The 21,684-nt window shown below is 41.9% G+C and overlaps 1 protein-coding gene across 2 annotated transcripts in view; it reads left to right on the forward strand.

The window, feature by feature from the left end:
• LOC138293144 (uncharacterized oxidoreductase ZK1290.5-like) overlaps positions 1-21,684 on the forward strand; it is a 546,598-nt gene that overhangs the window by 441,374 nt on the left and 83,540 nt on the right. Inside the window, exons 5-7 of one of the 2 annotated variants that reach the window (XM_069232184.1) lie at positions 3,745-3,927; positions 7,336-7,395; positions 20,957-21,060. In XM_069232184.1, the coding sequence (XP_069088285.1) occupies positions 3,745-3,927; positions 7,336-7,395; positions 20,957-21,052 (339 nt within the window). In that variant the 3' untranslated portion in view covers positions 21,053-21,060. The remainder of the gene's footprint in view (positions 1-3,744; positions 3,928-7,335; positions 7,396-20,956; positions 21,061-21,684) is intronic. The other variant, XM_069232183.1, reaches the window with a different exon arrangement.

Here is a 21,684-nt window from a genome sequence, read left to right on the forward strand (position 1 = left end):
TGTTTTCATTGCTACAAGATCCCTGTGTTGGTGTTAGAACTGTAGAACTGCCCTAAGACCTCTAGTGACTTTGCAGAAACCTGCAGCTTAAGTCCCACCACTGTGTGTATTTTTTTGTTTTAATAAACTACTTCTCTTTTAGTTAAGACAAACACTGACATTGATAGTGAAATATTGTGCCTGTTGGCTTACCGTTGAGTTCTGAGTCTCTTACCCCCCAACAATCCCTCCCTGAGAAAACTTTCATCTCTTGTCCTTATTAGCCTGAGCGTCTAGTGTTGAATGGGTTTACTTGTCCCAGCTTGCACAGCCATATTGGAACAGGCCCTATGACACCACAGGGAATAACTTCAGTTACCACATTTGTGGCTCCAAAGCCTCTGACTGTCTTGTGGACCTCTCCGAACGAGGTCAACAACCACATCTGAGATCCAAGGCACCGCTGACTCCCCAGCAGAGAACCACAGCTTCCATTGTGCAATAATAAGGTTTTCTTATGCCCCCATAACACAACAAATGCCTGCTCACCACAACCTTTAACACAGTTTGATAGTGTAAGGTGCACAATTTGAATATGTTGTACCTAAATGTGTTGTATTTTAAACTAGAGAACCATCTTTCAAATGAGGTGGGGTTGAGAGGGCACTCAGCAGAAGTGTGGGAAGTATGTTCTATAGAGCAATTTATGAATCCTTTTAAGCAGCTGCAGGTGGCCTAAATCTTTAACGATTATGTTATTGTGATGCTTTGCAAGGGGTGGAAGAAGTAAGTGAAAAGGTTGTGTGAGTTATAAGCAAGAGAAGATAGTGCTAGTAGTGTGCTGTGATAGTATTTCAGGTTTGAGGTGGGTTAGGTGACTATTACGCTGAGGTGCAAACTGGTTAAGGTGGTAGGTAGCGAATAAGAGTGAGAAGAATAATGTGGTAGGACTTGTTGAGAAAAATTTCATGTGAGCATTGTTGTGTTTGAGTTCTTTTAGCAGAGGGTTTGGATAGTGTAGTAGAAAACAGGATTTTATATGACATGACCACATTGTGTTGAAGTCTAATTCACAGACTTATGATTTTGCCAGTATCTTATTGAGTGATTTTCACTGGAGAGCCGAAAGAGGTGCCTTGAATTGCAAAATGACTTTGGAAAAAGATCACTGGGTGAAGGAGGCTTAAATGTCTATCTATATTGGAAGTAGTCAATGCTCCTTGTGTCATTGGCAATATGGATGTCAGTTCCCTGAAATGCCAGGGTAGAGGAAGTGACCTTGCATATGCTTTGACCTCCAGTTTCACTCACACACACGCACATACTTATACAAATACACAACTACACACTTACATACTCCCTCTCTCATAAGCACACAACGTACATTTAAAAGCATTTTTACTTACCTCAAATGCCATGGAAGGGCACATTCTGGCTAATTGTACTCCATTTTTGTTAACCTAAAAGTAAAAAATGTGTTTTTATTTACTATTTGTGTAATAAAAAATTTAAAACACAAAGAGAGTGGAGCCCCAACCAGCGTCCATAAGGACGAGCTGCCGCTGTGCTCCTGACACTTAATTTGCTCCCTCTGAAGGCAGAGGTCACAAAGGCAGTGACAGGGGTAGCACAGGGCAAGCTAGGGGCCACAACTATGGTCTCTGGCGACCCCTAAATGACGTCCATGATTGATGCACTGTTATCTTGCAATATTTTAGTTTTTTTGTTACAAATGAACAATCGTAATTTGAATGATTATTTAACCCTTTGTGTGCCAAAGACATAATGGTTACAGACAGTGGTACAGTGCTTCTGTGCCACAGACGTAACCATTACGTCCTGGCTGTGACCCGCAATGGCCACCATACCCCCACCCACCCCCTGGGCAGGGATGGCAGCGGAAGTGCTTCTGCTGCCACCCTCGAACCCCCCTCCGTGACCTCTGACATCATCAGAAATGGCCCAGACGCACAGGAACCTATGCCTCCAGAGCATCCTTAGGAGAAATTGATTAGTTTCTCCTTTGGAGGGGGGGTCAGAGAAGCATGAAAGGAAAGGCTTTTTATCACGAGACATGGGGTATGCTGGGTGGAAGGAAGTTTGTAGCTCTTCTCAGATTCCAGAACTTTGCAGCTTTGAAATTTGAGGAAAGGTGTTTTTAGCCAGATTCTGAGGTTTGCAAAGGATTCTGGATGACAGAATCCATTGAGAGCCCTATATGTCATCCCATCCTGAATTCCCCTAGGTGTCTAATTTTCAAAAATGCACGTTTGCTGAGTTTTCCTAGTTGCCAGCTGAGCTATGGGCCAAAATCCACAGGTAGGCACTTTGCAAGAAATGCGCCCTTTTTCTTTAGGAAAATGTGATGTGTCCACTTTGTGTTTTGTGGCATTTCCTGTCGCTGGCACTAGGTCTACCCCCATGATTGAGGTAACATTTTTATTGGGAGACACGGGGTAATAGAATAGAAGAACAAGTGTAATTCCCAATTGTCTTTTTCCTTCCTTTCCATCTAAGAAAGAAGTCATTTTGAGAAATGCCATGTGATTTACATGCTAGTATGGGGACCACTGAAATCAGAAATGTGCAAATATCCACTGCTTCTAAACTCCTTATCTTGTGCCCATTTTGGAAATACAAAGGTTTCCTTGATACCTATTTTTCACTCTTTATATTTTACCAAATTAATTGCTGGATATCCAGTATACAATGAAAACCCACTGCAAGGTGCAGTTCATTTATTGGCTCTAGGTACCTTGGGTTCTTGATGAACCTATATCCCCATAACCAGAAGGGTCCGGCAGGCGTAATGGTATATCGATTAAAAAAATCTGCCATAGCTGGGAAAAGTTATTAAAGAAAACGTAGACGGAAATGGCTGGGTTTTTTTCAACTCAATTTCAATATTATTTATGCCAACTGTTACTTTCTAAATGAAAACCTTGAAGGATCTACATATATGAATGCTTGCTGAATTCAAAATTGTATCTACTTTTCAGAAATGTTTAGCTGTCTGGGATCCACCATTGGTTTCATACCCATTTCTGTCACTAACTGGAAGGAGGCTGAAAGCACAAAAAAGAGTAAAAATGGGTTATATCCCAGTGAACTGCCAAAACTGTGTTGAAAATGTGTTTTTCTGATTCAAGTAAGTTCTTGAAAGCTGGGAAGATGGTGATTTTAGCACCACAAACCCTTGCCATTCGCAGGAAAAAAACATGTGCTTTCTTAGACAGCACTTTCTCCCATTTTTCCCCAAAAACCTACATTTTAGCTGTATTTTGGCTAATTTCTTGGTCTCCTCCAGGGGAACCCAGAAACTCTTGGTACAGTTAGAATCCCTAGGATGTTGAAAAAAAAGGATGCACATTTGGCATGATAGCTTATCTGGACAAAATGATATGAGTGCCTAAGCGCAAACTACCCCAAATAGCCAAGAAAAAGGCTTTGCACAGGAGGGGAAAAGGCCTTGCAGCGAAAGGGCTAAGGGAAGCATATGAGTTTATTAAATACATTTTGCTGAATTGTTGTTGCACAAATCCTAATCTGTTTAATATTTCAAATTGGTGGCTGCATGAGTCTTTGAAACTTCTTTAGGACAGAATGGAAAATTACTAAACTAACTGAAACAGAAGAGAAAGGTACATCACGTATTTAATTTATAGTGAAATGTAAAGAAAACTATTTGTTCCAAAGTAAACGTAACATTGTACAGGCTGTTCATATAATGTAGATGCTGATATGGTTTATTATCCTTTATTCCAGGCTGAATACCATCCGTTCCAAAGACCCCAAGAGCTATTGGACTACTGTCGAAAAAATAATATTGTTTTTGAAGGCTATTGCCCATTAGCCAAGGGGGAAGCTCTGACTCATCCTGTTATCATTCAGTTAGCCAAGAAGTACAACAAAACCCCAGCACAAATCTGTATCCGGTGGAGCATTCAAGTAAGTGATCTTTGCAGTGCAATATGTACAATTCAGGGACAATGTACAGGGAGTGCAGAATTATTAGGCAAATGAGTATTTTGACCACATCATCCTCTTTATGCATGTTGTCTTACTCCAAGCTGTATGGGCTCGAAAGCCTACTACCAATTAAGCATATTAGGTGATGTGCATCTCTGTAATGAGAAGGGGTGTGGTCTAATGACATCAACACCCTATATCAGGTGTGCATAATTATTAGGCAACTTCCTTTCCTTTGGCAAAATGGGTCAAAAGAAGGACTTGACAGGCTCAGAAAAGTCAAAAATAGTGAGATATCTTGCAGAGGGATGCAGCACTCTTAAAATTGCAAAGCTTCTGAAGCGTGATCATCGAACAATCAAGCGTTTCATTCAAAATAGTCAACAGGGTCGCAAGAAGCGTGTGGAAAAACCAAGGCGCAAAATAACTGCCCATGAACTGAGAAAAGTCAAGCGTGCAGCTGCCACGATGCCACTTGCCACCAGTTTGGCCATATTTCAGAGCTGCAACATCACTGGAGTGCCCAAAAGCACAAGGTGTGCAATACTCAGAGACATGGCCAAGGTAAGAAAGGCTGAAAGAAGACCACCACTGAAGAAGACACACAAGCTGAAACGTCAAGACTGGGCCAAGAAATATCTCAAGACTGATTTTTCTAAGGTTTTATGGACTGATGAAATGAGAGTGAGTCTTGATGGGCCAGATGGATGGGCCCGTGGCTGGATTGGTAAAGGGCAGAGAGCTCCAGTCCGACTCAGACGCCAGCAAGGTGGAGGTGGAGTACTGGTTTGGGCTGGTATCATCAAAGATGAGCTTGTGGGGCCTTTTCGGGTTGAGGATGGAGTCAAGCTCAACTCCCAGTCCTACTGCCAGTTCCTGGAAGACACCTTCTTCAAGCAGTGGTACAGGAAGAAGTCTGCATCCTTCAAGAAAAACATGATTTTCATGCAGGACAATGCTCCATCACACGCGTCCAAGTACTCCACAGCGTGGCTGGCAAGAAAGGGTATAAAAGAAGGAAATCTAATGACATGGCCTCCTTGTTCACCTGATCTGAACCCCATTGAGAACCTGTGGTCCATCATCAAATGTGAGATTTACAAGGAGGGGAAACAGTACACCTCTCTGAACAGTGTCTGGGAGGCTGTGGTTGCTGCTGCACGCAATGTTGATGGTGAACAGATCAAAACACTGACAGAATCCATGGATGGCAGGCTTTTGAGTGTCCTTGCAAAGAAAGGTGGCTATATTGGTCACTGATTTGTTTTTGTTTTGTTTTTGAATGTCAGAAATGTATATTTGTGAATGTTGAGATGTTATATTGGTTTCACTGGTAATAATAAATAATTGAAATGGGTATATATATTTTTTTGTTAAGTTGCCTAATAATTATGCACAGTAATAGTCACCTGCACACACAGATATCCCCCTAACATAGCTAAAACTAAAAACAAACTAGAAACTACTTCCAAAAATATTCAGCTTTGATATTAATGAGTTTTTTGGGTTCATTGAGAACATGGTTGTTGTTCAATAATAAAATGAATCCTCAAAAATACAACTTGCCTAATAATTCTGCACTCCCTGTATTCTGCTGCCTGCATGCCTTGCATAAAGAGTAATACGAGACAGTGGGCAATGCTACATGTATGAAGAAAGCTATTGGAACAAAAGAGAGTGAGTTCATTAATACCTGATATGAAAGTTAAAAGACCCGACATATGTAACTTTATATTTGATTATTGTTTTACCAGATTATGTATTTCACTGTCTGAGGCTGGGTGGTACCTTAAGAACAGCTATTATTTAACACTGCGGATGGATTTTATGTTATGATAATCCCCAGATCACAACCATAATATGTTTCACCTCATGTGCATGGGAATGTGGCATCATGCAAACGAGGAAATCTTGCCTTTGTGCCGCTTTATATTACATGGGGGGACGCAGATGTAAAGAAGCCTTCTGGAGGCCCACTGACTGCGCGTCACATAGGCGCACAGTCAGTGCACCCTGAGGGCCCCCTATGGAGGGAAGTGCAGGAGTCAGAGGGACCCCACGAGGCACCTCCTTCTCCAAAGGAGGCCGGTCTTCCTGTAGAAGGCGGAGAAGTGGTTTCAAACTAGAGCCCTGCCTTTCAGTAAAGTGTTCTCAGTGCAGGCCTGAGTTTACGCCTCCGCTGAGGACAGTGCAATTTTGGGAATAATTGGACAGGCTGCCCCAGTCCGTGCAGAGCGTGCCCTGTGCTTAATTTGTAAAATACTGCGTGCTGGTGCCGAAGCTCGCGTCTGGTGCAATTACATGTGGGTGCGCTGGATACCGAGGCTGCTAGTCTTAAATCCACCTTCTGCCTCTTCGACCCACTGCCAGACACTCCTGTCTCCCTTGTCACTCTTGTAGGTTCATGATTTCTCGCTTTGTGACGGTGTTCACATATTTCCCTTCCTGTGTCTTTCTGCTTTGTGTGATTTTCCCTCACTTGCTAAATATCTGAAAATTAAGTGCCAGTCGCCAAAAATGAGCGCCGATGCCTCCCTCCTGCAACCGCTGCCTCGAATTTAGCGGGACGCGCCGAGTTAACGGTGTTGCAGCGCATAGAGGAACAGCACACCAGGGCCCATGTGTAGTTACGCGAGGATGGGCGTAGGAAAGGCTGGGTGTGAACGATGGAACACTTGCGTTGAAAAGCCTGAGCCTTTTGTTGACCTATTTCTTTGATTTTGCCACCCTACGTGTATTTAATAAAGTTAGCTTGGCCCATTATTTTAATTATATGATGCATTTTCCTAAATTTGATGGAAATGTCGCCAGAAAGAGTTTCACAGCTTCTCAGGGAAACCAAGGGAACATTCCAATAGAGTGACGCATATAAACAATCTCTACTCACTTACGTCGCAGGCACTCAACTGGAGTGTGCGGGGCTTTTCTAGACGTCAAGCGTGGTGCTACTGTTTTTAACATAAACAGGAAAACAGAAAGAACAGAACCTTCAATTGGCAGTGTTGACCTTCACTGTAATATCCTATGCAGAGCAAGCCAACATATGCAACAAAGAGTAGGAGGTTCACGAAAGGGGTTTTGGATTTATCAACCAATACTGTTGTTAGCATCAACACTTTTAGGAATAATGCTTGGCGAGCGGGGGCCACAATTTCCCGATATACAGAAAGCCCCTTGTATGAAACATCAGTTTCAAAAACATGCCCTTTACGCCATGGTTTGTTAAATAAAATATTAATGATGAAAATGTCTCAAAATGTGGAAGTAAAATTAACTTTTGGGACAGATGAGTGCATTATAGATACTTTGTAACTAATGTTCTTTAGATGTATTGCAATTTAAAATATATGAATTACTATGACACATTTGTATTATGTTTTTTTTCAGAATGGGGTTGTTACTATTCCAAAATCTACGAAACCCAAACGGATAGAGCAAAATTGTGAGGTGAGATTTGATTTTCATATTCCTTTGCTATGGCATGCCCAAGCGTACATTGAGACTTTCCGCATAAACCACTTAAATACCAGTAATTCGTACAACAGCATTGCTCTAGGAATTTAAATCCTGGAGTGGTTTGGCTCATATTTTTCTCTTCTTCCAAAAGTGCTCCAGTACAAGAATCAATTGAGCCCTAGGCCAAATACATGTTGCCTCCTCGGACCATGCCTGAGGCCTATGAATGTAATCTGGTACCCTCTTGTGACTGCACCTCAAGTTGGCTGCTTAAGTTGCATGTCTAATATTTTATTGTAGCAGTTACATTGATTACTGCCCTATGTGGGGCGCAGCAGTTCCTACCCACGTACATAGCACACTACACAGTTTGGATTGTGTGGTTGAAAAGGTGTTGTCTTTGCTCGGATCCTGTGTGGGAAGTGTTTTCCATTTCATGCATAACGACCATTGAGGTACGGTTATTAACTTATGGGACGCAGTGGTTGCTGGTGTGATGGGTGAGGAAGTGAGATAGGTGCGCATTATTATAGTTCGTGCTGTTCAGCCAGCTCTGATTAGTTCAGCAGGTCTCTTTGTTGTGCTGGTAATTTTCACTTTTTTATGATGTTCTCAGTCTGATTTCCTGTTCTTGCTGTGGTAGGATGTCGTCCAGCATGAGATAGTATGGATCTGATGGAGGTAACAGATGTGGAGAAATAGAGCGGGAATTCATACAGCTGCCTTGCTAGACAGTGGTAATGTGCTCCTTTTTTCAATGCCTTTATGGGACATCCAATAGGTAGACAGTAGCGTAACGAAACTGGAGACCCCCTTCCCCCACAAAGAACATAGAGGGTGCTGTGTTGAAGGGGCCCTCTGGACCTTGGGCGCACCCTGCACTTCAGGGGCCTTTGCTACCTCGCTGTACGTAGATTTGACGATAAGCACTCGGGTAGGAAATTACATTAATAGGGCTGGCCTTTAAGAGATCTTTAGCTGTCTTGTCAGTCTATTGTTTTCCAAAAACATAGATAGTATACATACAAAGATAGGCTTTTCGTTAACAGCTTTCATCCATATGTCTGTTGAAATGTCAATCACATTTTGCTATCACCCACAACATCATAGACCACGGGGCAGTCGATCAGCCCACTTTATCAATTGGCTCCTTTCACTTTGAGTGACTGCATGAAACGTCTAGACATTGTTCACATATGCTTACAAATAATTCCTTTCTTTTCATTGACAGTGCTCTTTCAAAGTATGATTCCTTAATGTTAATTTTCAATATTGCCTCTAAAAAATGGCTTTTTTGCCTCTACCTCAGGTGCCAGGTTGATAGTGGATTATTTCCTATCTCCTTTCTAAAGTTGGTGTTAGAAAGTGTTTTGGTAACGCTGTAGCTACCTGCAGTTTGAGGGCTTGGTTGGGTGATGGTGTCTTTTTGTTGCCGTCGCAAGAAATAATAGGATGGTACAACTGAAAGGCTCGCTGTTTTTATATATATATATATATATATATATATATATATATATATATATATATATATACATATATATACACTAGTAAAATAGCAACATCGGTGTTTTTTTGTTTGAATTTAGCTTTTTTATGGCATTCGGGTGGTGGTCACATGTAGGTGGCATCCTGTTTTCTTCTTTATTTCTTTTTGCAGCATAAACGTGGAATAAAAAATTTAAATATAAATAATTAACCATTGCAACCACTGCACCAGCATGGTGCGACCCAACCTATTGGATTTGTCATTGCTTGTTTTTGTTGTGGCCCACTCTTTTTTCTTTTCTCATTTTGTTGGCTTTAGAACACACTGCACTTAACCATTGATAAAAAAAAAGTTGCAAAGCACCTGAACTTCCCCTCAAAACACCTACTGTGCTTTGGAACTCTCTACTTTTTGTTTATGTTCCTACAGGTCCATTGTAGATAATTCATAACAAGCACCTATGTCATGAAAGGTTAAATGCCATACGTGGGTGGCAGTGTGTATTTACACCATCCACAGACAAAAGTGCACGTCTGTCCTGGGCACCACAGCGCACTGGCTGGGCTGCAGTTTAAAGCCACTGCAGTAACACATCGAGGAAAAGTGTCTTCACCATGCAGGAAACCCTATTTTTTATTATTTTTAAGTCATTCCCACATTGTGCCTTGAAATTACACGAGGCAGGGTGCCTAATATATAAAACATTGGCGCAATGCTCATTTAAAAAGTGTGCACTCACACGGACTGAAGGCCTAAACTCTATTTCACTGAACAAATTCAGCTACATTTTCCATAGAACAGGCCTATGTGTGACTACAATATTTAATTCAGTATTTGCCTGGGAAAATGCTGGAAAAGATATTAAAAGTTATTTCACAATTGATTTTCAAACTCTGAATTAATGGCATAGCCAAGCTTGGAGATCATAAGTCCAAGTATTGCTGTTGGAAACTGGCACTTTGTTGCAGTGCCCCTTCCACACTTTTTGCCTGGCTTCTGAATGCAACTTGGATTGGAGTGCACTGGGATCCTGCTAACCAGATTACCAGTACCAGTGTTCTATCCCTAAAACATTGTAAAGGTAACTGGAAACGCTTTTAGCTACCACTATAGGTCCCTCGTAAAAGGTACTTAGGTGCCCAGGGCATGGGGTACTAAGGGTAGGCCCCTGAGGGAAGCACCACTGTTTGCGTCACCCTCTAGGGCCACGCATCTAGATGCACCCAGCACTGCCATTATAGGCTGAGTGTCCCGGTGCAAACCTAAAACACAAACTTGACCTGGCACACTACCTGTGTGCCCTGACCACCATACACTGCATACACTATGGATAAGCCACACCTCTGTCAGGTCTTCCAGCCCTAAGGCTGTATGCACAATATTATAAGTGAGGGTGTAGCTGCATGAGCAATATGCCTCGTGTCCTTGCCAAACCTGGGACGTAGTGAGTGAACATGGCAGCCATTTTAATACATGTGCTGGACACTGGTCAACCCGAGTTTCTCATCTACCTGATGGCCACTTTGAACCCTGGGTTGTTTGGTATCAAACAATTCAGAGTGATAAATCCAAACGGGTACCAATATTGGATTTATCCCTAAATGTACCCAGGCGTCACCTTAGAGATGCCCAGTGCAAAGGCTAACTACCCTGGCATGGTTGCTGATAGGTCCCAACCAGTCTGCCACCTCCAGACACAAGTCTGAACTCCTGGGGTGAGAGCTCCTGCTCTCTGGGTATCAGAACAATGCCCTTCTTGGGTGGAGGTGCTAACACCCCCTCCCTCAGGAATGTGCACTGCTGGTGAGCTTCAAAGGGCTTGCTGCCTTAGAAACTTGACCCCCAGGCCTGCTGCTAGCAGCAGATGGCCACTCCCTTTGCAAACCCCCACTTTTGGCGGGAGCAAAGATGGGAAACCACACAAAGGGTAGGAGGAGTGGCCCCACCTGGCATGTACCACCCCTAAGGTGTTGCCTGTGAGGAGGGCACTCCATTTAATTTTCCTCCATCTAAGATGGAAGCAAAATAGCCAATCTGGGATAGGGAAGTGACCCTTCCCATAGGAAGTGGTCACTGTAGTAGGTGTAGCCACCCAAAGGTAGGTGTCCCATTGGACACTACCAGGTTCCCCCTAAAAAGCCCACTAAATTCAGTATTTAGGGGCATCCCTAGACTAAGTAAGCAGATTCAAAGGCCATAAAGAACACAAGCACAAAGAAGATCCAGTGCTCAAGAACTGTGTACCTGCTGCACAAAGAAAAGGTGCCAAACCCTGCATGTTGCACCCAGGACCCGGCAGTCGCTGCTGAAGAACTGCTTGACAACTGGACTGACCTCAAGAACCCCAGAGGACCTCCAGGCTTCATCAATCACCCAAGAATTCCCTCCAGAGTAGAGATACCACTCTGCAACAAAGAAGAAACCAGTAACCCAGTGAGGGTCACTTCACTGACTGTCTGGTAACTCCCGAACCGAAAGTCGCAGCCAGACCTGAACATACTAATGACCACGGGGACATACCCTGCAAGTGTGGCAAGTTTTGTGGCACTGTGCCCTCCAATGGCCGAACCGTACCAATACCCTGGGTACTGGTCATCTGACATCGGAAAAACCAGCCCAGCTGGAGCTGAAAAAGTACCAGGAGGAAGCCCCAGTCTAGGAACTTCAGGAGTACCCTAGACATCCTGCCAGAGTGCCCCCATTGTCCTGCAAAATACCCTTGAAATGACTTACCTCCAGATCCAAGGGGCATCTTTGCGCACAGCTCACCAATTTGCTCTGCACCCGGCTGCCCTGCACCCTGCTATGAACAACCTGCTGTGCCCTAAGGGTCCCTCACCCCCTGCGACCTCAACACTTGAAAGGGACCCCAAGAAACCACCTCTAAACTTATCTGCACAGACCTTTTCCAGGAGGTCCCCCACAGTTGCCTTACACCATCTCCAGAGACCTTTCACCACTGCTCCCGTCGGAACCAGGAGCCGCCCAAACTTCTCTAGCTGGAATAGTGTGCCCACCAATGACCTCAGCCAACCTGCAAAAGAAGAACTTGTTAAAGCAACTGTGTGATTTTATATGTATTTTTAAAGGTGACTTTACTTTGTTTCCTATGGTGCATAATTACTCACAAAAGAATATTTTTCTTAAACTACAAAAATCCATATCTCAAAAACTACTTAACCAATTTTTATATTCTTGGTCTTAAAAATTATATAGCAATTTGAAGTATTTTTATAAATTGGTCTTGAGTTATTCCTTCGAATGTGTGGTTGATTTAGATTTTACCTCTGTAAACCAACGTGTGGTTGCCTGGACCTCCTGTACAGCGTGCCTAACTTTGCATACTACATAGAGGGTCAGCCTCCTACAATTGTCTGTAGTTTTTGTTTTAGCATCCAAGGTATGGGAACGTGTGTTGCAATGTTTGCAATGTCTAGAAGATGCTGCTTTGACATTGTTGGCATATGGTATCACAGGCACATTTGAGTTTATGGTTATCTCTAGGTTCCTCACCTATCTTGACGTAGCAGACAGGACATTAAGTTCCTTGGGCCATAGTCCTCCTGTCTCTGTCTTTGCAGTGATGAGCTTTAGGCAGCTCCTCATCATCCAGCATCTATGGGGTGGAGGCAGTCATCAAGCCTTGGCACATTGGGGTCTTCTGTGAAACCCTTTTAGAATGCTTTGTGTATCATCTGCATAGTTGTTACATACAAGACTGAATGATCTCATCATGGTCTGGTAAACGGTGCCCAGGAAAGGAGAAATGATGGACACCTGAGGAACGCCACAAAGTTAGTGTGAATGATGAACATGAAATGTGGAAAGAATGCCCTCTCTGTATATCTTTGAGGTAGGAGGCAGTCTGTTGTGGATTATTTTCATGTATTCCAGATTGATAAAAATCTTTGAAGAAGCCTTTGATGATGGACAATTCCAAATGTCGCCTATACATCACTAAGCAGTAAGGAAGCCATTCCTTACTTGTCCTCTGTGAATTTCTAGACATCTCAAGTGGAAATGAGGGCTGACTCTGTGCCTTTCTCCATTCTGAATCCAGATTAACATCAAGTTATTGTGTTAAGCAAAATTGGAGAGTTGAGTTAAAACTGCTCTTACCATGAATTTACCTAGGTGCATACAGTTAGATATTGGCCTGCAGATTATGGGGTTGGATGGGTCTAGTTTTTTTCTTCTTGAGTTGCAGTCTCATGTTAAAGGTTTTCAACTCTGTTGGAAATATTCTGGTCCCAAGAACTTGTATAATTCTGGCTACTTCCCCTGCACAAGCTATCTGAAGAGTATCTCTGAAGATATTTGGGGGACTGAGTCAGAAGGTGACTCTGATGGTCTGATTGCATTGATAATGTTATAGAATTCTATATTGGAGAGAGTGTTGAAGGCAGCGAGAGATTGCAGGTGGTGTTCATCTTTCCGGTGGTTCTTTCATGACTAGGAGAATGATTAGGTATTTTGTCTTTAAAATAGTTCTCTATCTTTCAGATTTTTTAGTTGTTTTTACAAATGGCTTATGGTTATGTAGTGGATGCTTGATTGCAGAATTCTGCTAGTACCTTGTGGAATTCTTTTGTTGGGCATTCAGCATCAATAATACAGATGGAGAAATGATGTCTTGTTGTGTTAGTGGCGTTGTAGGCTCTGTTTTTCCATTTTCTGCATGCAGAATTACTTTTGATGGCTAACAATGTCTTTGAGATTTTCTTATTGATTGGTATATTGAATTAAAGGTAATGATGTAGTGGTCACTCTAGATGAACTCACACTTTTCCCAAAGTGTAAATATGGTATCCATTGTGTGCTCTGCAGAGTGAGCTGGACCAGATACAAGTTGCTGGAAGATGAGATTGGATGTGATGGTTGCGGGTGTTATTAAATATCTTTTGTCAAACCAAGTGTTGAGGTTTACAAGGATTTATAGGTTGGGTGGTTTAGTACAGTCATGGCCACTGCAACTAGTAAAGTGTCCTTAAACCTCTCATTTTTGGGATGCTTTCTATCACACAAGAGGAAAGAACAGGCAAAGTTTAGAGTGGGTTGACAGTTGACCAGTAGGAAGTATTCAATGTCTTCAATGTTTAGGATCCCTTGGGTTTCAGTGGAGTTGGGTTCAGTGGGGCTGGCTGATAAGGTTCTTTTTGAGAAGGAGCATTGCTGAAGTTACAGGACTGAATAGGTGCTCATGGGCCCTCACTTCATCACATTTTATAGATCTTCTTTGTAAGCAACATTGTAAATGGCCACTGCAGTGGTTGAGTTCTTCTTTGGCTTTGTTGTCCTTAGGCACTTTGTATAATTTAGTTGTTGGTGGCTGGATTTGTTGTAGTAGTAGCTTTATCAGGAGCCTGGGGCTTTGGTGTGATGGTGTGAAGTCCTGGCACGGTCATATTGTATCAGATCTAGTATAGATTATAAATGTCCTGTCAGAATAGGATTTGGTCAGTCTGAGTGCATCTGCATAGCAAACTCATGGCCCACTTGTCCCAGTCTTCCCCCTATAGATTGGGAGGTAAGTTGTACCTATAAATGACTGTCTACTTTAATGATGCATTATTTGGCCTCAGTACAGTGCCATTCCTACTCTCCAGACACGTGTTGCAGTCTTTCACAATCCTAAAGTTAGTCTAATGTTGTTGACATTCCTACCTTAACTGCCCTCTCCCATAACTCTGGTCATGTCTAGAATGAAATGAGTCTTACTTCAACTATGCTCACAGTTCCGGACTGTACCTTTGTCAGCCATGTCAGTTCTATGCTGTTTTAGAAAAGCTCTTGTCAGTCTGCTCAGTGTTTTCATTAACAAGGGACACTGGATTTCTATGCCAGTTTAGGGTCCTAAGTGAATTGAGATTCAGTTGTTCAATGTAGATGCATACTGAGGATATCAACTGCAGGTGTGCACAAGGTGCTTTAAAAATGGTGGCGACATTCAGAATTATGTCTTCAGAACATAGGCTAACTATGGATAGCTATGAAAATCTCAACTGGCCAGTAGTTGTGATTAATGCTTCATAGAAACATTCAGAGCTGTGATAGGATTTATCAAGGAACAATGTCTATGTACTGACTGTTATGAACTTTTGTCTAAATGAGCTCTGCAAAATGCTCCAAAATCTTTCATCCTTAAGCATTGAGTCATATGCTTAAAGCCTTGAATAGGAGTGTCTCAGGGGTTGAAGTGTTGGTTATCACACCCTATATAATTTGCAGAGGTGGGTGGAATGATTGAATCCGCTCGCTTGTGGAATTTGGTGATGCAGCATTTCGGCCAAATTCCGTCAATCACTGCGTTGTAGAATTTCTTTCCTGTGAGGCTCCCGAGGAATCACGAGTGAGATTTGGTGTCCCCTAATGTCATTTTCTCATATGGACCGTCATGGTCAAAATGCTGCTTCTCGAGTAGATTTGCTGCCTCTCAAGTAGGTTTTCTACTTGTGCGCCAGCAAAATCAACTCAAATGGCTGCACGCTCTTGTGCATCGCATGTTGCCGTTCATGCTGATTTCTCTGCGTTGTTCAAACTGCTCTAAATTGCAGCATGAGCAGCTTAGCAAGCATATTTTCTACCTGTTGGCAGAACTCCGTGGAATCTTATGAATTATTTAATGTAACTTGATGAGCTCCACCCACCCCTAATAATTTTCACTACAGACCTACATTTTTAGCCAAATATATTTAGACTACAGTAATGCCATATGCAGTAACAATCTCATTGATGTGGGATGTGATAGTGCAGGAGACATATGTTTGAATGCTTAAGTTAATTACTCACTTTTAACATGCTTTTTCTATTCCCCTAATGTACCTTTGTTTTCTATTAGCCTCCGTATTTAATTCATTGTAGTCCAACGGACCGGAGACAGTGATCCAACAGAATCCAGGGAAGTACAAGTACAGAGGGTCCCATCATTGCAGACTGGGGATTGTTTATGCAGGGTCCTTCCTACCTCTTCCTATATAGTCCCAATGTGTCTCCGAGTTCTCCGCTTGTTCAGAGGTCTAGAAGTGGAGCTGGAGATTCCTAGAAGGCGCGAAGGCCTGCCCAATGCAAAGTTGCCACATCATCGCTACACCTCAGATCCACTCCTCTACAAAGCATCTTGGGATTTTCTAAGATAACGAAATTAACAAAATTGTCAGTTACAACTGTACAAGAGCTATTGCCTAAGCCCCTGACTGACACTGCAATCAGGCCCCTTCCTTCAAAATTTAAAAAAGGGAACTCCTTCTGTGAGTCGTGGTAGAGGTCTGGCTACATCCCTTGGTTTCTCTGGGAAAGAGCATGCTCAGGCTTATTAGTAAGTGTGAAGTAATTAACCCATACCAATTTTGTCCTTACTTTCTTCCTCTCTTAGGAGCAGGGTAATCCTCTTCCAATGGGATGTTTGTCTGGGGAAGGCTTTGATCTAGCTCCTGGCTAGCAGAGTATTTAACATGGCCAATCAGGGTGGTTTAATGACTATTTCATTAAAGGCTTATTCAGGAAAAAATACATCACTCATAATATATGAAGGAGTGCAAATATGAGTTCAACACTACAAAAGGGGAGAGAGGTCAAGGTCCTTGTCTGTCCTCTCAAAACTCTAGACACAAACCGCTAAATAGGACAAGGATCTAAGGTAGACATCACACAAACCATTCTGGTTCTACCTAAACATAAGGCAAAGCTGGGTTTGTTTAAAAATTGCCCTCACCCACTTATCGTGGCATGCTTTATCATTGGGCTTTGCCACAACATCCCTGCGATGCCAATGTCAGGGATGGAGCAAAAAGGAAGGTGAATTGTGGCAATATAACACAAACACACAGGGACCAACTTTGTAGAACACAAAACAGTTAAAACTACCTCATAAGTCTCCGCATGTAATTTTATTCCTGGAAACTCTGGATTGGATTAAAAACTACTGTGATGGTGATACTGGGGAATCATTACTCAATCACCCCTCAAATATGCTGCTGTGTCAACATGTTGCGGCCAGTGAACATTGCCTCTTAGGGTCAGATGGCCTTCCTCAGTACATTGGTTCCTGTTATGAAAAACATCTCTGTGCTAATGAACTATCAAAAAAGAACATCCCAATCAGGAATAACACTTTAATAAATGAAAAAAGGGATCAAATGTGTTATCTCATGAGAGGGGTAGGTCTCACAGTAGGATAAAGCAAATTTGAGAGTTTTTCAATACCAGGAAACGTAAAACTTAGAAGTATATGCCCGGCTTTTTAATTAAATAGCACTGTGCCCTATTAGCTACCTAGGGCTTACTTTAGGGGTGACTTATGTGTAACAGAAGGGGAGTCTAAGGCTTGGCAAGGGTTTTAAATGCCAAGCCAACATGACAGTTAAACTGTATACACCTGAGACATGTTTCAAGGGCTGCTTATGTGGGTGACACAATCAGTGCTGCAGGCCTACTGGTAGCATTTAATTTTCAGGCTCTGGGCACATATAGTGCACTTTACTAGAGACTTATAAGACAAATACATGTACCAATTGTGCATATACCATTATTACTGTGTTTTAGGGGAGTGAGGACATAAGCTTTAGTACTAGTTAGCAGTGGTAAAGTGCCCAAGGTCCTAAGGACAACAAAAACAGATCAGCACAAGTGAAGCACAGCAGGCAAAATGTTTGGGAAAAGACCACCCTAGGGGTGACAGGTCTAACAGTTGCCTTGCTTCTCTGGATTGGATACCAAAGGAAAGTAAATAAACTGAGAAATCTGTTCATTTCTTTGGGTTGAGCAACTCAGCAGTATCATCTAGGATAGTGTCTCACATGAATGAATAAAACAGAGCACTTTCGAGAGTACTGTTGCAGGGTAACTTAAAGGTAAAGAAAAGGACAGTCTTCTCTTGGCAATGTAAAAACAGCTCTTTACTGTTGTGACAGGGAGAGTAGCAAGTCCACACTTATAAGCAGCCGGTCTTAATTTGCTGCTTCACTGGCAGCTTCTTTTATACAGAGTCAGACAATACTTTATTGCAAAACGTTAAACAATGAATCATGTCATAGTTACACATTAGTTATGGAAAAACATCATGCCACATGTGACCCTATAACCCTAAACTTTAACCTAATTCACTACATATCCTTTATTGTGGGTCTAACATTGCTTAACAAACTAGCCATTCTCTATGTCTGAATACATGTGTATTTGTATATATGCTTTATCGTTCTGCTCCCAAGACCTTTTATTAGATGTTGTGTACCCTTTTACTCATTCAGTCTCCTGCTTCTATTCTTCAAACACCTTCATTTGCATTCTTGTTTAATTAGGATAACAGAAGTGTACGTGTGCTAAGGCCATAAATTCCTTCAGGCTCATAAATACATGTTTTCCTTTAACTATGAACTTGCTGATCATGCATTCTACTTTCAAGTGAACACTTCACCTTTCTCTCCTTAACACGGGTTTGTGGACTGCACTGTTCTTTCACCACATATAGGTGTGTGATGCTTTCTAGTGCTGTCTGCTGTTGTGCCATGTTTTCACATTTCACATAACAGTACCTTGCTCAATTAAAAATATAAATGATTAATGAGCCTAATAATTATGTAAAAGAATATAAGTCTACCTATGTTTGTAACTTATTGCTTATTATGTAGTCTGTAATGTGAAAGGCACTAGTTCTCTAGTGTGAAGGGAAAGGCAAAGGGGATCAGATGGGCGAAGGGAGGCAGACACGTGGAGCAAGGAAAGGGAATAAGATAATGAGCACGTAACCAAACAAAAGGTACAGGGAGGATGAGCACAGGCTGGAAGGAAGGATGAGAGAGAAAGGGATAGGTGAATGAGGAGTGGGTGGAATATGTATTGAATGAAGAGGTGAAGGGGATAGGAAGTGCAAGGAGAAGGATGAGTATGGGATGGAAGGAGGAGAGGAGCCACTGACAAAAACAATCTTGACTCTGCTTTCATTTGACCTGGCAGATTGCAAAGAGGATGAGAAAGCTGTATATCTATTTTTTTTAGCGAGGGGATGGGTGGCGTGAGGTGGGATATGCAAATGGGGAGTGATGGATGGTGCAAGGAGCAATGGAGGATCCCATAAAAGAGAAGGAGATGAGCCAGCAACAAATATCTAGACTACATTTTCATTTTGAGCGCACAGATCATATAGAGGGGGATACATCTGCATATTCAGTTTTACATGTTTAATGATGTTTGTTGTTTCCTATGGCCGAAATGAAAAATCCACTTCTGAGTTATGATTGTTATAGTCAATATGGAGATTCTGAGTAAATCTTCTGTGTGGTTTAATAAATGTTAGGTGATACCAGTTGCTTGAATGTCCAAACTTTAATTATCAGTATTGTATTTAAAAAGCATGTCAGCTGTTTTTTTTAATGTGAAATACATCCAGGGGTAGCAGAGTTGTGAACGCTCTGGTGTTTACTGTTGCTGTCCATTACACATAACATGTCCGGATGTGTTAGGGAGAGATGCAGAGACTGTATGTGGAGGAAGGAAGATAGAGAGTTATTGAGTATGACTGGACTGGTGACAGTGTTGAGAGCGAGAGAAAGCAGCACTTCTCCATTAAGGGAAGCATGCATTCATTGCAGAAAGAGCAAGTGATGAGGAGTTCATCTAAACACGTTTGCCTGGGTAGTAGTTGGTGAGTTTGCCCAAATTGAATATAAGCAAGTCAGAAATTCTTATGACATAGTCTAGGTCACATCTGTCAGGCTCGCAATGTTGGTCAGAATTCATGGGCATCTCCACCAAGCCAGCAAAGGTGATTCGAAACTACAGAGAACAGCTTTCCACATAAATGTGAAGCACTGTAAACAATGAATGTTCTTTCTACTTTAAAACAAAACTTCCCATGCACATTCTGCCATTCATTGCCTGCTTATTTCAAATTCTGTCTGTTATTGAATTAATTTCTTTTCAACTGGATTTGGGCTACAATACAATACCAAGTGCATTTGTCAGGCGCAGCCCTTCCTTTAGAGCAGAGGGGCCACGCCCCCCACCTTTTGCCCCTCAGGAAGAGTGCTGGTCAGGCTGAGCAAAGGTCAGCCTGACAGACACTCTTCATGTTCAGGTCAGGCAGCCAGGGGCAGACATGCGCGAAAGAATCGTCCGTTTACGTTTAGTCCAATGAAAGCGGACATTTTATAATTTGTCTAAGCATTGCAACTTGACATGAGGCCATGTAACTAGTCCCAAGACCTCGCTAAATTAAGGCCTATGATTAGTAAAGTAAATACATAATACATAACCATTAATGATATATTACTACATTAAACCAAATATAGGCTCAACATTTTACATTAATAAGCTGTTAATACGTACACTTTGTGATTATTTGTGCTCACTCAAGTAGGCACAATTTCAAACTTGTGTATTTATTTTCTACATTAACTCATTTTCTATGCAGAATCAACATTCAGAACACATGAATATTCATTAGTAAAATTTCAGCGTTAACACACTTAAAACATTTATTTCTGGTGTAGCCATTCTTTATTGAAGCACAATCTTTTAATCTGCTTTGGTCGTTGAAGTGGGGGTGCCATGGTTGACAGAACTGCAGGTTTGCTTACATATGCCACGTGGGAGTAATCACCTTTGGACACTCAAACTCTTGGAGGGCATGGCACATCAGGGGCGTGCAGTTTCCAACATGCTTGACAGAGGCCTGGCTCTAGAAGTTCATCGATTGGCGAACCTGGCATCACAGTGAACTTATATCTAAGAAGAAATCAAATGAACCATTTAAATATATATTATCATCTGAGGACTTCTGAAGCTTCACCTAAATTAATTTGAGGAACAGTATTTACCTATAAACAAAACATTAATGTTTATGTCACTGACTACATACAAGGTGTGATAACTGTGGAATGGTTAGTTACTGTTTAGATAGAAATACAGAAAAGTAAATGCAAACCTAGGTACATGAATTTGTTATCTCTAGAAAGAGGTACCAGAAAGGGTAGCACTTTTGTCTGTGCCATATGAATGTTTGTTTAATATTTGCTTAGACGGATGTATTTTGTGGACATTTACTAACACACCGCACATACGTTCTCATAGGTGTTCAGTTTCACGCTAACCGAAGAGGATGTGGCAATGATAAATGGAATGCATGATGGGCGCCATGTTTCGTGGGACCCAACCAATATTTTGTAGACAACAAGGTTTGAGACTTTTCTTAAAACTGGTTTGTTACTCTCCAGTAAACTGTAATAAACGTGTTTAAGAGCAGTCACTGCATATTGACATTGATTGTATATATATGAATTATTGGGGTTTCGTATTAGAGTGACTTGGCCAGTAAACCTTTAGCTGTAGTCCTTAGGAAACTAGAGATTACATAAGTAATATCTAATCCAATAACAACTTCAAATGTTTGTGCCTGAATGAGTGTTTGAGATTTCAGCAAAGGGACGTGTGCATGTTTTGTTTAGTCTAATCTTGCCAGAGTGTCCAGTTTATGTGAGTGCATGGATTTGCACTGTTGTTGCTACTCTTGCTTGTGCATATGTGCAATATGGGAGGAATCATGGCATCTGGAATGGTATAGGAACACTCATCACAAGCGATTAGCATATTAGTCCTGGTCATAGTCTGCACATGTTCTTGGAGATGTCCTTGCTAAAACCCTTTATTCTCTTCTTCTGATAAGAGGCCCAGACAAGAGCAAGTCTCTAGACAAACGCAACTTTAGTTTGAGGACTAGGTAATTCTGGCAGCGCCGTACTCTGGGAAAACCAACTGAGAGACACTTCCCGCCTATTTGATCTCCCTTATTGCCCCCCTTT

Source organism: Pleurodeles waltl, chromosome 4_2, assembly GCF_031143425.1.
Source record: "Pleurodeles waltl isolate 20211129_DDA chromosome 4_2, aPleWal1.hap1.20221129, whole genome shotgun sequence".
Classification (NCBI taxonomy): Eukaryota; Metazoa; Chordata; class Amphibia; order Caudata; family Salamandridae; genus Pleurodeles; species Pleurodeles waltl.